At 38.8% G+C, this 16,371-nt stretch overlaps 1 protein-coding gene across 1 annotated transcript; it reads left to right on the top strand.

The window, feature by feature from the left end:
- The first annotated feature begins 351 nt into the window (after positions 1-351).
- Positions 352-16,287, top strand: RRH (retinal pigment epithelium-derived rhodopsin homolog). Its single transcript, XM_064417208.1, has 7 exons — positions 352-5,675; positions 9,024-9,214; positions 10,690-10,789; positions 11,486-11,639; positions 12,001-12,169; positions 14,184-14,362; positions 15,251-16,287. The coding sequence occupies exons 1-7, from the start codon at positions 5,570-5,572 to the stop codon at positions 15,378-15,380; spliced, it is 1,029 nt and encodes a 342-aa protein (XP_064273278.1). The 5' UTR covers positions 352-5,569; the 3' UTR covers positions 15,381-16,287.
- Positions 16,288-16,371: the final 84 nt, after the last annotated feature.

A 16,371-nucleotide genomic window follows, 5' to 3' on the forward strand; every position in this document is an offset into this window, starting at 1 on the left:
TTTCTGTATAAATATTAATGAAAGCCAAAGGCATTAAGACCTAGTCCTCTTAGAAGGTGCTGTCTAATGAACAAGACAAGATTAATACTATACTTCAGTCATCTAATGGTATCCAGTTACATTGATATTAAAATGCTCAGGGTTTTTTATTGTCCCTGCATCTCCCCCTTAGCCTGTTTCTCTTGAGGTTTTGATGTCCTGGTACTGCACCTCTGTGGTGCTCTGGGTTTGTGTCGAGCTGAGATTAAATAACTGATCATAGGGCTCCTCTGCACACAATGCTTTCAGTTATGTCTTGCTTAGAAAGACATAACAAAGTCATCATGAGTCTTTGGTCTCTAAATGGATTCATAATGAGGGTTGTTGGAAAGAGAGTGACTGTGTCTTCCTAAGGGTGGAGGAGACCAGGGTGCCTCTCTGCTCTGGAACTTTGGAAATAAAATAGGTGAAAATAGAACTCCCTGGATTTCTTTCAACTGGAGCCAGGAGTCTGTTCACAGACTCTCCTACAAAGTAGTTTTGAAAAGGGGTCTGTAGAATAATGTATGTGCAAGTATTCTGAACATCTTTTTCAGTGTGAAAAATGTTCCTTTCAGAATTGATTCACTGTTAACACTTTTTAATTGATTAATGCAGTAACAGGCAGTTTAATTATGTTACCTTCGTGCTTAACAAAGGCAGCAGGTAATTTTTCAGTACCAGGATTGGACACTTACTGCATGTTTTAACAAATGTGGCCATTACTTTTAATAACGTTGAACAAAGCTTGAAAGAGTAGAAAAACAAATAGTAAAGAATTCATTTAAATATGAATAGATGCTGCAAAGGATAATAAAAATGTTCTTCAGATTAAAAAAACAAACCACAGAATACTGAAGTTCTGCTAGGTCTGCTTTTGTGAGAAGAAGCTGAGTCTACTCTTAAACCCAGGAAATGAGGGATTCCAAGGTTTCTACCTGGTATTGCTACAAGCCTAGCTTTAGCCAGGTCAGTTAAATCCAGAACTGAGGATTATTAGGCTTTTGTTGCTGTGCATTGCTAGGCCTAAGTGTCTCGGGGCTTTGACTTAAGGCTTTGCAAAACTGCCTTTTTTCTAAATTTGTTGCAAGTAATTGCATTTTGGGCATTTCACATTGCAGCTGAACAATGCCAACCAATGCACCTGCAGTGTCAGTACTGTCATGTTTGCAGCTGGCTCCTCTGCTGTGCTGGGTTTATTCACTGATGCTTCAGTAGTGGGCAGCTGGCTCAGATACTCCTTCCTTATTGTTCTGACTTTGAAAGACTGACGTAACACAGTCCTCACTCTTAGACCCAGATCCTTGCTGCTCTTTGCTATTCTTTAGGGACATGCTTTTTGCCAGGGTGTCAGAAGGCTCCTGCTGTGACCTGTGGAGTGCAGGGTGTGGCAGGCGGTGTTTGGCTGCAGTGTGGCCTGGCAGCCCAGGAGCAGGCGCAGGCAGGAGAATGTGCTGGGTCTCTCGGCAGGTGGAGCAGTGAGTCAGCCTCAGGCGCTGCAAGGGCAGAGTAAAAGCTTTGAACTCTGTGCAGAGGGGCTAAACAGCAATGTCCATTGCAGCTCTGGAGGAAAGATTGGACTCTTGGATAGAGGGAAGGGAGTATTATGTATACAAACAATGCTGTTTGGATTTTGTGCAAATGTCCAGAGAAATCCTAAATCTCCACGGAGGTTGTATGATGTTCTTAGGATGGAAGAACATACGAGGAACCTGTCTGGTTGTGTTTGCCATATGATGGTGCCTTTTTTTCATTCTCCATTCTGGGGATGGGGGTTATTTGCAAGGCACATTTAAGTTCTGTGTTGTCTTCTCTGTGCTATGCTGTGACCCTGCCCTCCTGATATAAGTAAGGTGCTAACAGTAACAGATTAAAATTCAGTCTCAAAAAAATGAAGATATCTTGTCTGCAGTGTAATGCTGTAATGAACTAAGAAGTTCTCTAATTTTTTATGACACCTTTCTCTCAGTCTTGAACTTCAAATTCTAGCTGTGAGTCTATCACAATGCTCCTGCTCTTAGTAAGTGAAATGTTCTGGTTTTATTTATGTAATTACAGATATGCTGTGCTGCTGCTGAAGAGGATAGGAGAGGGTCTCACAGGTGCTGTGACAGAAATAGGTGTGTGGGTAGAAATGGCAAATTTCAAGTAGTTGTAGTGTCTGGGGAAGAAGAGTCAGAGTGTAATGTGAAGTGAGAGGAGTGGGGGTAAGGTGTTCCCTGTATTTATATTCCCCTTTTAGTAGCCTTTGGAGCACATAGGTGGACTGTCTAAATAGCTTTTCATTTGCCACCTGCGCCAGCAGCACAGGGGGGGTTGGTGTCCTGCAAATTCCTTTGAAGCTCAGATGGTTTTCAGAGCAGCTCAGGACACAGCAGTAGTGGTGTCACCTACCTGTGTCCTCCTCCACTCCCATGGCAGCGTTTGATCTGGGTGTAGGGTCTGACTTTGAGCTGATTTTGAAACTGACACCTGGTGCAGCCCCAGGATTGCTTACAAGTATTTGGAAGACCTGGAGCCTTTTGTGCATGTCACAGCAAACTTTTGGGGTTTTTTTTTTTCTATTTGGGGTCTAAATCCTTAAACCGAGGGTAATACATGGCAGTGTATTGTAAGGCTTAAGTTGTTACCTAATGAGAATGGCTTTAGTGGCCCTGCATTCCTTGCAGAGTTGTTTCTTTTCCTTGTTGTTTTCTGCAGATGCTGGGATAGGATGGCTCAATGTAGTTCATAGATTTGCTATGTATGGATTTGCTATTTATAGAAACTTGATGAAGTGCAGAAAATAATTGGGATATTTAATGTAAGTCTGCAACACTGGCAGTTGTAGAACAGGAAGAATTTTCTCTAGCACTGACTTGTACATGTCAATGTTTGCCTGAAGAAATGCTGGACTGTTGCACATAGATTGGTGCAAAGTAATTTGCAGTTGTATAAAGCATTGTCTTGGCAAGAAAGAGTATGGTTTATTAAAAAAAAAATATAGCTATTGTGTGATGTATGGCAAATAAAAATCTTAGTGGGGTCTTTCAGGGCTGTCAGCTGAAGATCTCTGTAGAGTGAAATTTTTCTAACAGTTTAAGTCTAGTAAAAATCTTTGTGAATGAGGAGAAAGAGGCAAGTTATTAATTTGTTTTCCTTGGGAAAACAAATTTCCTTTGTTTTCCATTTGCATCCCTTTGGGAAAGGGTTAAAGGGACGCTTTGCCTTAGAGGGCCCTCCAGCGGTGGAGGGCATAGGAAACATGGGAGGGGTTGGATTTGGGATGTATTTGTAGCAGGGTTACTGGAAATTTGGGTTGGTTTTGGTTTCCAATTTATTTATTTTTAAAGCAAAAGTTAAGTTTCTCTACTCACATCGTTCATGCATTGATATATTTTACACATAACTGAAAGTCGCTTGCTAAAACTCACATTGCACTGTGCCACATATATATAGAGATACGTGCAAATGGAAGAATGGATTTTAACAGAAGTTACATTTTGCTACTGATCTGGGACAGGCGGGAAGGAAAAGCATCACTTTATAAGGTGCCCCTCTGACACCTGTAATGCTATGTTATTGAAGGATAAAAACAGCCTGAGGTTTTGGATTTTATCTTCTTATACCAGTATTAATAAGCAATGTGGTAAGACATATTTTATCTGGCTTAGAAGCTGTGGATTATTTTTATACTTCAATATTTCCTGTTTTATCTTTTTGACTTTATTTTATGAACTAGAGTGTTGCAGAAAAAGAATACTTTTGATGATGTCTGCCTTTAGTTTTGGCTTTTCTCTGTCAATTTTACTTGCTGTAAAATTAGTCAAGTTTGAGAAGAGACAGAAACAATTGGTACATAGGAGGGACTGCATGTATTAGAAAGTTGTATTTAAATCAAGTATAAAATTTATTTTGTTAATTGCTACTGTACATTTGGAATCCTATCTGAGTATAATAGTTTGCTTTTTTGAGGTATTCAACATAGCAAACTCTGACTTCTGTGGAAGCTGCAAGATCTGACGTGCTTTTGAAAATCTTGCCAAAGTGTCAGAGGAGGAAAGCAAAGATATCAAATTATTGCCATGCCAAGTCTTTCAGGGCAGGACAGTGTTGCACGAGGAAAGTGGCTTCATTGCCAAACAGATCATCTTTCCTTTCAGAGCCCTCCCACCCTGTTTCTGCCTAATCCTCTTCTGACAGGAAAAATACTGTAATATACAAATACCCAGAGAGCTGTGAGTGCAGATGTGGGGCATTAAAGGAAACATTTGCTCGCAGGACTGTGATGTGAGATCGTTTGTAGTAATGATGATTAAATGCTGTGACTGCACAAGTTTATATAAAATTTTCTTACCTTTATGTTCAAAAGAAATATGCAGGATGTTTGTTTTGGAGAACTAAGGAGTGGGAGGGAACGCTCTATGAGTATTTCACAGGTGAGAGAAGAGAGAGCTCTTCAGGTGTACTTTCTGTAGGGTGACTATTCCTGTGTCACTGCACCCTCACTGCTGCTCAGAAGGCACTGCCCTCGCCTGGGACCTGCTTGACCTGCCTGTGAACCACATACAGCTGAAGAACCACTGGTGCTCATCTTTGTCACTTGTCACTTTTTCACACAGTGTGAATACTGACTGAAGGCAAAAACTATATGAAGCAGAGCTGAGGGGGAACAGCTGCTTTCTGATACTCTAAGTCCTTTGGGCAAGGACTTATTGCAGCTTTTACTTATGCAGGGTTTTTTAAAGAGTCTTTGCTTTGGTGTGTTGGTACCTCATAGTTGAAGGGAATGAGCTTTTGCTGCTCAGATCTTTGAAAAATGCCCACTAAGATGCTTTGAAAAATTTGCCCAAAGTAAGCTTAATGTGTTTAAGGGAGGGAGGCATATTCAACAACCATTTTCTATAGACCAGGCTGTTTTAGAAATGTAGCAGCTGAGTTTTCTGAAAGTCATGCTTCACTTAGGAAAACACTGGAATGTGTTTTTCTCGTGTCTTTGTCAGAGAGTTTAAATCAAACAAAGAATCTTGGAGAAGTAAGTCTTTAAAGATTTGAAGGGATGGGCTTTAGTGTATATTTATCCTGTTTTTAAGGAAACTGACATTTGTCTCTTCGTGTTGTACTGCAGGTTTTTGTGCTTTGCCTGATGATGGGAAACAGTTCCAAGTCAGGCTGATGATTGATTGAACTGAGTCAACTTTTGTTGAGGTTTCCAAAGCATTGCACAAGAGGTTTGAGGGGAAAAAGTTTGGGGGCATGTGACAGTTAATCTCATTAGCAGTAAGAATGAAGTTTAAGCACACTGTTCAAAATTTGCTCAGTTCTGTGCTGCTCTTTGTTTTAATTAACAATCTCCTGCATAGATTGTGAGCGTAAACTTCTTTTCACTTTAGTCCAATTAAATCATGCTTGGAAGCTGTCAGTGGTGGGGGGAGCTCCTACCTACTCCCCCCTTGTTTTAGTTGTTCAGTGAGTCTGTTGGATAATGAAAGAATTTGCCTGACAGGGTTTTGTAGTGTTTCGTCTTCTTGATGAATTATTTCAGAGGATAGCAGACAGTCTTTTGTCGAAAATGCATTGGAATGACTCATCCAATTCCTCAGAAAGTGACAATGAAGCTCATTCAGCCTTCACACAGACTGAGCACAACATAGTTGCAGCTTACTTAATAACAGCAGGTATGGGCATTGGCAAATTGTTGCATAACTTTTTAAAATAGAGCTTGTAGATCTGAATGCTCATTTTGTACAGTAATAGTGATGGTATTTCATTTTGTATTGGACAGCTGTCTGATGGTTTTTCTCCATGTTTACTGACAAGTTAGCAATCAGCTGCCTGACTGAAATATGCAGAAACATCTGAAGTGTGCGGAATCTAAGTTTTCTGCTCTATATTTGAAGGCAGCATTGTGTCTCAAAAAATATATTTTGTTGATATGTAATTATAGAAGAGAGTGAGAATTAGTTTCTGCCAGCTTGCAAAATAGATAAAAATAGGGCATAGCTGTCACATCTTGCATTTTTCTGTGATGTGCTCGAAGCTATCTTGAGATTTCTCCTGGGCCACACGTTTGTAGTAATATCTGTGTAGTCTGAGCATGTGAGCGGGTGTCTGTTAGGGGGATGTAAGGGGAAGGGTTGGAATGTGACTTGGAGGGAGGGAGCTGGTCATTAATCAGAGAAGAGCAGATTCCAGTTGCAGCTGTATTTTTCACCAGTGACACGTGTTAGAAAAGCACGCTGTGAGGCTTCACATTGTGTTTGTTCCCTGTGACTGCAGTGGTCTTTGGCTAAACTTGAATGATTATAAAATTATTCTTATTCTCCCCTTAAAAACTTACTCATTGTATAACCACAACTTCTTCAGTAGTGCTTTTCTGAAGCACTGAGTGCTATGGTAATGAAATATCCACCTAACCAGAATGGAATGTTTAAAAACAGGCCTTCTATACCTTTATTATGGAAATCAAATCAGTTTAGTCTTTATTCATTGACTGTACCACGAAATTTTCTATGCTGTAGTTAGATTTAAAAATACTTTACAATATTAATGTATTTACATTTATAGGAAATAGTATTGATGATGGTTGCAGTTTATTTAGCATATATGTCTGAAGTGGTGAGTATCAAATTGCTGTGCTGGAAAAGTGGGTATTTTTGGATGCAAAGACAATAATTTATTTAAGGTCTTTGGAGAAATTAATAGAACAGCTACACAGAGCAGTAGGTTTCTTAAGAAGCTGTAGAGATAAATGATTGCTGAGTATTGGAAGCCTAGATATACCTCTTATATTTTTATTAAAATTGATTATGTAGTATGTAACAAGGTGATATTTTCAGATAACTTTGACCAGCTGGTGTTTGGGATCAAAGCTATCATTGATGATCATAGGGTATCAATAGAATTTGCCAGAATCAAGCCAGCTCTTCTTTCTTAATCTTGCATGGAAATTAAATGTCATGGGGGAAAAAAAAGTTGGATTACTTTGCAGTTTTTTTTTTTTTTTAATTTTTATACTTCTAATTATGATTGGGGGAGTCTAATAAATCTTTACTTTCTTAATGAGAAATTTCTTTGACAATGAAGTCCATAAAATATTTGAAAGTATGATTGATTGCTTTGCACTAGCCTTACCACAGCAAATTTCACATCTGGAAGATTTAAGCCTTGTTAATAAGCAGAAGTGTAAAAATAAGAATGAAGTCTGGGTACAGTGTTCATCATTATGCTGCTCTTTAAAAAATTTAAGTGTTTCTCTCTTGTTTTCTGGGAATGAAGTAATTGTTAAGCTTTACACTGGTCAGTGTATTCATTTTTGTAATGACCAGAGGGATGCTCAGGCTGCAGCAAGCTCTGGTGCCTCATGGATGTCTTTCTGTTTATAGTGGTGAATTCTCTGGTATAATTTTAAAATGCTAACTGGAAAGGTAAATTCCATATTACACATGTACCTTATTTTTTTAACTACCCAACATTGCTATGTCCCACCCTAAACTATGTTCCCAAGCACCATATCTACATATTCCAAGGGATGGCAACTCAACCACTTTCATGGGCAGCCTGTTCCAGTGCTTGATAACCCTTTCAGTGAAGAAATTTTTCCTAATATCTAAAAGTACTCTTCCCTGGTGCAACTTGAGGCCATTTCCTCTCACCCTATCACTTGTTCCTTGGGAAAAGAGACTGACTTCCACCTGGCTTCACCCTCCTTTCAGGTGGTTATGGAGAATGATAAGGTCACCTTGATCCTCCTTTTCACCTGGCTGAACAACCCCAGCTCCCACAGCTGCTCCTCATAAGATTTGTGCTCCAGCACTTTGATCAGCTTCAATGCTCTTTTAATGGGCACTGCTTAGCTGTTGCCTGGAGAAACTTCACTCATCTGCTTGACCTGTTCCTGAGAAACAGAGAAGAGATAATTTCTTGTATCTACATGCTTTTTCTCACTTTGTTCAAAATGGAATCCATCTTCTCTCTTATATTTTGTTCATCAAAACAGTCTCTTGTTTTGCTCTATTATTATTTTATTTTACTGATACTAGCATTTTTAATGAATAGAGGTTCCACTTTTTCTTCCCTGTTTTTCATTGCCTCCCCTTTCACCCCTTACTTTTAAGGCTGGACTCTGAATTATTAAATTTAAGTGTGTCTAGAAGGATCTTTTATTCACCCTGAGGATACAAGTTTATAGTACTGTTGTATGTCTGATTGCATTACTGGTAGCTGTAATATCTGTTAAAACATGCCTCATAAGAAGTCTGCATTATTAAACTTGTACTTCTCCTTTGCTCTCTCTCTCCCAAGAGATGACATGCTATCTGTCAACAGGAGAGCTGACAGAACTGGCACTGCATGTGGCTTTTTTCTGTGGTGCTCATTTCAAATCAGATCCTTAGCTCCATGTTTATTTAAATTTTAGGAGCTCATAGGATCAGTGTCATTCCTGAAACATGTGAGTATATGAATATGATAGATGATGGCATCTGTGGGGCTAAAAGATATTAGACCTCCAACAGGAGACCTGCACCTTGGTGCAGACATCCTTGGTGGTGTTAATAGAGAGATAGCTGAGGGGTAATTATGATTCTGCCTCATTTGATTTTAAAATTGCTGAATCTCAGGGCTTGGCAGTGACCTTCTTATAAGTCAGGTACATAAGTTTTTTTTCTAACCCTTTTTTTTTTTACCAGTCACCAGCCTGCATGGTGACTTTATCATGGAGGTCAGCACTGTACTTGGTAGCCAGAGTGTTTGAAGTGTAATCCTAGATGCATTTGAATTTCTGCTCTGTTTGTTGTCATTACATCAAAAGTCTTATTGGTGCTTACTGAATCCATGTGCAGGTTGCCTAATTGGAAAAGCTTTTTTCTCCTTTTCAGGTGTCTATCCTCTCTGCAAACTTGTACTTGACTGAAAATAAATCTTTTTTGGGACTTACATATTACAATAGCTTGCATTTTCTTCTGCATGTGTATTACTGGCTGGTGTGTAGCTCTTGTAAAGTTTTCCCATTTCTGTTTTTGCAGGAGTGATAAGCATTTTCAGTAACATTGTTGTGTTAGGCATCTTTGTTAAGTACAAAGAGCTTCGGACAGCGACCAACGCAATTATCATCAACCTGGCTTTTACTGATATTGGTGTTAGTGGCATTGGTTACCCCATGTCTGCTGCCTCAGACCTGCATGGAAGCTGGAAATTTGGATATACTGGATGCCAGGTATTGCAATTCAGTTAGAGAGAAACTTTCAGCACTTAAAAGTATAGTGAGAAATAAGTAATGGCTCTATCTCGTGTTATTTTAAGAGATAAGGTGGAGATGCAGAATGTGACTCTGGACCTGAAGCTGATGTTCTGTGATGTCAGCAATTTCTGGAGAAGTTTTTTTTGTGAATTTCACTTTAAGCTTATATTCACAATCTGAAAACATTTAAGTGTAACCTTATATCTATCAACTAGACATTTTAAAATAGCTTTAAGAAGGCTTACAAAATCAAATCCTGAAATGAAGATGGTTATAGTAGCACAGGCACATTTGATGATTTTGCTAATAGCTAAATAACTTTGATTGTGTCTACTGTTTTGATGGTGAATTCTGCTTGGCAAATGCATGTCCTTTTTGGATGGGACTGATAGGATATTCAAAATGAAGGCTTCTAAGGTTTTGGTCTCCATTAAAGATTTAGCCTACTTTTAAGAGCTGCCTATTTTTAAGAACAGACTGACTGAAAAACATATACTTCCACTGTTAGGCTTAAGTGCCCACAAATATGAGTAGTAACATGAAGGCATATACTGTCATAAGGCAAATATTTTGGACATTTATTTGACATGCTTATCACAATCTGACAGCACTTGCCTCAGTAGACAGTACCTTCACAGTCAAAATTCAGTCCTTGTTTGGCAGGAAGCCTCACTTTTAACATCTTTGGATCTGGATTGGCTTGTGGTGTGTTCAGGTTGATGGGAGATCTCACTGATTTGAGAGTTAAGGCACTTGAAGCACAGCTCATGTTGACCTAAACCAAATGAATCCTGTGATCTGAGGTGGCTGAATGCCATGTGGTAATCTTATAACTGCTGGTGCTGTGTGCTCTGGCTCAGGGCTCTGTATTACTGGGGTGCCAGTGGTAAGACAGCCCTTCCAGTCATCCTTCTGGTCAGGCTTCCTGTGGGATGATGGGCAGATGAATTTGGAGCATGCTGGGATTGCAACATGTGTTGTTCTGTGCAAAAGATCTGACACACTTGAAAATGAGGGGTAAATCAGTGGGCCACATCACTGTGAAATCATCACAACAGATGAAAGAGTGATAATTCAGAACCTCATGTTTGCTAAAGCTGTAGCTATTTCTGATGGACCAAATGCACCTCAGGTTTCCTTAACATATATTGATAACATGTAATAAACTCCTCCAAACTCTGAATCTCAAAATTTACTTATTGAAAGACAGTTTCTTTGATTTTGAGACTGATGTCTTTAGGATTTCTAATGGGCACATAAGCAGGTGCTTTTGATATGTTTACTTTCTAATGAGCCACCTTCAAATTGCCTGCATTGAATTAAGACCTTTAAGACCTTGCTTATGGAAGTGAACTCTGGCTGAATTGCATTGATTCAGTACACAGATTTGTGCTTACATCTTTGAAAGATTTCTCAGAAGTTATTTTCTTGCTTGTTTGTTTTAATTTCAGATCTATGCTGCCTTAAATATCTTTTTTGGGATGGCGAGTATTGGTTTGCTGACTGTTGTTGCTGTTGATCGGTACCTGACCATCTGCAGGCCTGATATAGGTACTGACATGGGGTCAAAACTCAGTCACTGTTGGAGGAAAAAATGATGATTTGATTCTATTGTTTTCTCATTAATGACTCCATAGTTACAGCCTTGGGCAGAACTTGAACTTACAGTACCTGGTTAAGTAAGTTACCTACTTGACATACTGCTCTTTAAAGTGAAAAATTCATCATTAGTCTGTTACTCTGTTTATAAATTGTGTTTTTATGGCCATTTTCAGTCTTTAGAGGGCACATCAATACAGAAAAGCACACAAAAAGCCTCTGGCTGTGTGAAGTTTTGACCTCTATCAAGCAGGTGTGTGCCTCTGTTATGTTAACACCCCTTGGGTGTTTTTCTCTCCTCTGTTATAGCTGTGTTGTAACAGTTAATTCCTCCCCTGCAATCTTCCAAGGATGTACTTGAATGCAGTGTTGCATAATAAGCTTTTGGTGTGGGGTTGGGATTGGGTATTGCCTGTATGCCGAATTGGAATGGGTGATGGTGTTCAAGTGGTCTAAAAGCTGCAAGGACTGAGATGTCAGCCAGCAGAACGAAACAGGTACGCTACAGTGTTTGGGACTGCGAGTCTCAGAAAGGGTCTTTATTATTAACTCTTCATGTGCTTGCTGGAAGCCACTTGTCACTCCAGTTTGACACTGGAAAGAAGCAGCAGATGAGAGCTGTTTGTGACTGTCTGTGCCTGGCTGCAGGAAGAAGAATGACCACCCGTAGCTATGCCACTCTCATCCTTGCTGCCTGGATAAATGCAGTCTTCTGGTCTTCCATGCCCACCGCAGGCTGGGCCAGCTACGCCCCGGATCCCACCGGAGCAACGTGCACAGTAAATTGGAGGAAAAATGATGCGTAAGATTCCCCCTCATGCTATCCTTTAACTTTGCTGGCTCACTGAAGTCTAAGATTGTTTAATTCACCGCTGTAAGAGCATAGCTTCTTTCTGAAGTATGGAGCAAAATTTTTAACAATAATTTAAAACAATAGAAATAACTTAGAGCAAGTCTAGCAAAAAACCCTGTAGGAATTGAGATATGCTTGAAAACTTCAATACTTGTACTTTCCAATAAAAAAAAATAGCTAAAAATTTTTTCCTTATTATTTTAGAGCTTGTTGAAAAATGTCATAATCAAATCAAAATACCAAATTCTTTGGTAACTTTTCCTGGATGGCTATTTGTAAGTTACTCTGTTTTGTTTTTCTGTCTTATCAGGTCCTTTATTTCCTACACAATGAGTGTAATTGCTGTTAATTTTGTTGTGCCCTTAACAGTCATGTTTTACTGTTATTACAATGTTTCCCGGACAATGAAACAATATGCCAGCAGTAACTGCCTGGAGAGCATTAACATAGATTGGTCTGACCAAGTAGATGTGACAAAGGTAAATGAGTGCATGTTTTTCTTAAAGCATATTCTTTGTGTTAAAGCCCTGTTTGCAAAGGAATGGTGCAGGCTTATAAGCATTTAGGTTTTCTACATTGCCCATTTTTTAAAATACTAAATATTAGCTGATGCTGAACCTTATGAAAACTCTTAGCTTGACTCATCACGCTGAATTCCTTTTCTTTTGGTCTAATACCCTCTCCAGATGAAGAGCTACTTTGAAGGCTGGGAACATTGTGAATTTTCCTTGCCTCTCTCCTCTGTCATTACCTAGAAGGTGCCCGAGGAGAGCTTTTACTGTGTGTCAGCAGAGTCCTTAGGCTTCCTGCTTGGTTCACAGATGTGTCTGGTCTGAAATGGATTGGTCAACTCTCACTTGAACTCGTGGCCTACGAAAGAGAGTACATTTCCAGCTCCCAAGCTGTGTAATTCCAATCCCTTGTTCTTTTCAGTCTGTTGAGCTTATCTCTTTTGTAAGCAGTAGCAAATGTGAGTTATGGCATGAAATGATATATCCTGCCTGGAAGGTTGACATTCTTTTAATGTATAAAAGTCCTTGAGAAATCTTGAAGTTCACCAGCTCCTTTGATTTTGTGTAAAGATGTGATTTATGGTTGGGCGTGATGAAAAAGTGAGAGAGAATTGGACAGAAGAGTGTGTACCTATGTTTTTGAATTACTTATCAGTGCAAACAGCATTCCTTGGAAAAACTTCTCATTGCTAAGTTCTGAAGAATAGTATTTTTACCAAAAAAGAGTAATTTGAGTGTTTTACTTTTGTGAAGAACTTTAAGAATACTTGAGAATACTTGAAACTGAGGATTCAGTTAAAAATTTAGACTCATGTTTGTGAAATGCATTTTTCCTATTTTGCAGTTGAAGACACTAAGTTATAATAAAAAAAAGAGAAAAAAATGCTTTGGAGTCAAGCAATATCCATCTTTAGAACTGGACTACTATCTGCTTTTTGAAAATTAGCATCCTCTAAGCTTTCTATGCACCAAACTTCTAAATGAAAGGGTTCTTTCTTACATTTTGGTATTGTGTTTGTTGTTGTGTTTGCATTTAAATAGGGATTTTCTGTGAGAGTCGCTGCTTGTGTATTGATTGTGCTCTACAGCAGCTCATACAAAGTAGCTGTTTATTTCTTGTTTCTCATTTTGTTAATCTCTGAAAGACTAACTGGGTGTGTAGGTGAGCAGCACTAGGGAATCCTGTGTGTATGCAGCCCTGCAGTTTTGGTTGGTTTTCTAGTAGTTTGTTTTGTCCTCTTGATTAATATGAGATTTCCACTGCCAATTCATGTACCTGACAAAATCCAGAAAAGTCTGTCTCAGTTGATGACCTCTCCTACCCTCTACTACCCCCAGTTTGTCACTGTCCAGGTGACAAGGACATGCTGTGGCATGGCATGTCCTGGGGCGTGAGCCCCAAGCTGCCCAGGTTCTTTCTGCAGTCAGGCAGAGTAGACATGACAGCTCAGATATCTCCTCTGTATCATTCTTGAACATGTCTATAATGCTTCATTGAACCAAGCAGAGACTTCTGGGTTCCTTTTTTTTTTTTTTTATTTAATGGTACCATAATTAAGCCTTATGAAAAACTTTTATTAACATCCAAATTAAATATTTGGCTTACATTTTTGTCTCTGTTTGTATTTATTGTTTGCAATAGCATCCCAGAGTGACTTGTTATGGGGGTCATAATTAATGTGTGAAGTCCTCTCTGGTAATTTAAACTCCTGATGGGCAGATTTAACCTAATGAGTAGTGCTAGTTTTTAAGGAATATTGTATGTAATGAAATGACACCATGCCAAACACATGGCAGTGAGGTGTGCTATTGAATCTCCAAAGTGAGACTTCAGTGTAAGCTGTCAGAATGTGTCAGATGTACTTGGTTACATATTATTTAATTCAGGATAGCTCTGTTTTCACTTAGGTGTATGTGCTTTTGTTATGAGGTTTTGCTGTGAGGTAATACTGGTTATGTATCTGTTCCTCTCATTTTACAGATGTCTGTTGTGATGATTATAATGTTCTTGGTGGCATGGTCTCCATATTCTATTGTGTGTTTGTGGTCTTCCTTTGGAGACCCAAAGAAAATTTCTCCTGCCATGGCCATCATAGCTCCTCTCTTCGCAAAATCTTCCACATTCTATAATCCCTGCATTTATGTCATTGCGAACAAAAAGTAAGTGTTCTGAAATTTGTCTATTTCATGATTTTAGCATATCACCTGAGTATAGAAGGATCACCTGTAAAAAATGGCAAGCTGATTAGTGAAGAGCAAAGGGTATGCCACTGTTAATTTACTGAAGATGACCTTTTGGACAGAAAAGCCTAAAGTAAATTGTTATGGTCGTCATCACAACATCCTGGATTGATACATATTTTTGAGAACATACTAACATAGCTTTTGAAAGTCTCATTTGTGTTTTCTCGAGGGGATTCAGTACAGAATTTAGGTTGCATCAGTAGTAGGCTGATTTTAATGACTGCAGCCAAAGTGTGTGCATCTTAGTGATATTTAACTGGTGTAGATTTTTGTGTTTGATTTGGGATGTATCATATTCTAAAGGATTAGGATGGATTGACCCTTTTCATTAAAGTAAATAGGTTAAGCCTATTCTGATTTGAGCAAGCATAACAAATCTGGCTCTACTCAAGCCAGTGCCTCTGACTGAGGACTGTGTTTTGCAAAGAGGCATTCTTCTCATCTCTGCTACCAACCTTCAAGCACAGCCTGTGATCTCTGCCTAGGTGAACATATCTGCTGAGTCAATGGAAAAACATCTGTGTTTTTTTCCCATTCTGTAAGTTCATCTTTGTTATGGCTGTAAGCTCTCCTGGGATAAACAAATGCTGCTCCGATCCCTATTTAATAAATGAAATTAGCTTTACACTCCTGGACCTGGAAGTGAAAAAGACCCAGGTCCTTTTGAATTCAAAATACATGGTTTTTTATTAAGTACATTCTACTAAAATTGAAAACTATTGTAATAGTTATGACAAAATTTTTCCCTTCTCTTTGGTTCTCCAGCTAATGATCTTTCTGTTTTGCCTTTCTTGCCCTTCGCAGGTTTCGGAGGGCGATCCTGGCAATGGTGCGATGTCAGACAAGGCAAGAGATAACCATAAACAATGCTTTGCCCATGAGTGTGTCTCAAAGTGCACTGACATCGCAGAACTCCAGCCATTTGCCTGCATAAATCACGTGGAAAGGAGTGAAATCTGGGTTCAATTTAATCTTTTGGACAATTTCTTTTTGAATAATAATCTTCCCCAGCTAGCTGGGTTGTGTTAGTCACAGTAATCTTTTTAGAGAAGCTAAGGAGACAAGATCTGCCAAGACTTCAGCTTGAGAGTGAGGTTTATTGCTCCAATGTCTGTCCCAAACAAAAAAGGGTAGCAAAGTGGCCACTGTGACTCTTACAGAGCTAGTTAAGGTGACAGAGGGGCCAGGAAAGACAGAAGTGCAAAGTTCTTAGGTTCAATAACCCCAGATTTTTCTTATGTATTAATTCTTTTCATGAGGTACTTTCCACCAGCTTCCCTTGAAAGTTTTATCTACACTCACCCCATAGAATCTTTTATTAGGTTTTAGGGTTTTGAAGGAATTTCAGCATATTTAAAGTATTTTTAAAAATTTGACTGGTAGAACCAAATTAATTTGTAGTAAAGACAGCTTTTGTTTTGTAAGTAGCATGTTTCTAATGCTTGTGACTGCACAGCAAATCCTGAAAATGTGACAAAATGTGACAAAATGTACCCTAAGGCTTTTCACTTGGGAGGTGCATAAAACTGAGTAAATATTTATGGTAATTTCTCATCACTTCTAAATCACTCTTATGTTTATATAGGTCTGATGTTTAATTTTCAAGAAATAACTTTGTCAGTATGAGCAATGGATTTATTCAGGTTGAAAAAGATGACTGTATAGTTTTAACTTCAACTATTATGTGTGTGTGCGTATGCAGTTTGGCTTTGCAGTGTAAAACCTAAACCATATATGTATTTTTGGCAGAACCCTGTTTTTACGGGATTTTTTGAAAGCTCTGGAATCTGGGCTTCCTATTAATTTGCCATTTTCAGTATTAAAGAAAATGCCATGCAATATCCTCATGGTGTACTAGATTTCCTTCAGGAACCTTGGAACACTCCCTCTTAGGAGAATAAAAGAGATATTTTATTACACACTAA

Source organism: Passer domesticus, chromosome 4 (genome assembly GCF_036417665.1).
Source record: "Passer domesticus isolate bPasDom1 chromosome 4, bPasDom1.hap1, whole genome shotgun sequence".
Classification (NCBI taxonomy): domain Eukaryota; kingdom Metazoa; phylum Chordata; class Aves; order Passeriformes; family Passeridae; genus Passer; species Passer domesticus.

What these genes read in the sequence shown, in the direction of transcription:
- RRH (XM_064417208.1), top strand. Translation starts at nt 5,570, where the DNA reads ATGCATTGGAATGACTCATCCAATTCCTCAGAAAGTGACAATGAAGCT. An exon ending in TTGGATATACTGGATGCCAG is followed by an intron (nt 9,215 to 10,689) that starts GTATTGCAATTC and finishes TTTTAATTTCAG; the next exon opens with ATCTATGCTGCCTTAAATAT. An exon ending in CATCTGCAGGCCTGATATAG is followed by an intron (nt 10,790 to 11,485) that starts GTACTGACATGG and finishes GCCTGGCTGCAG; the next exon opens with GAAGAAGAATGACCACCCGT.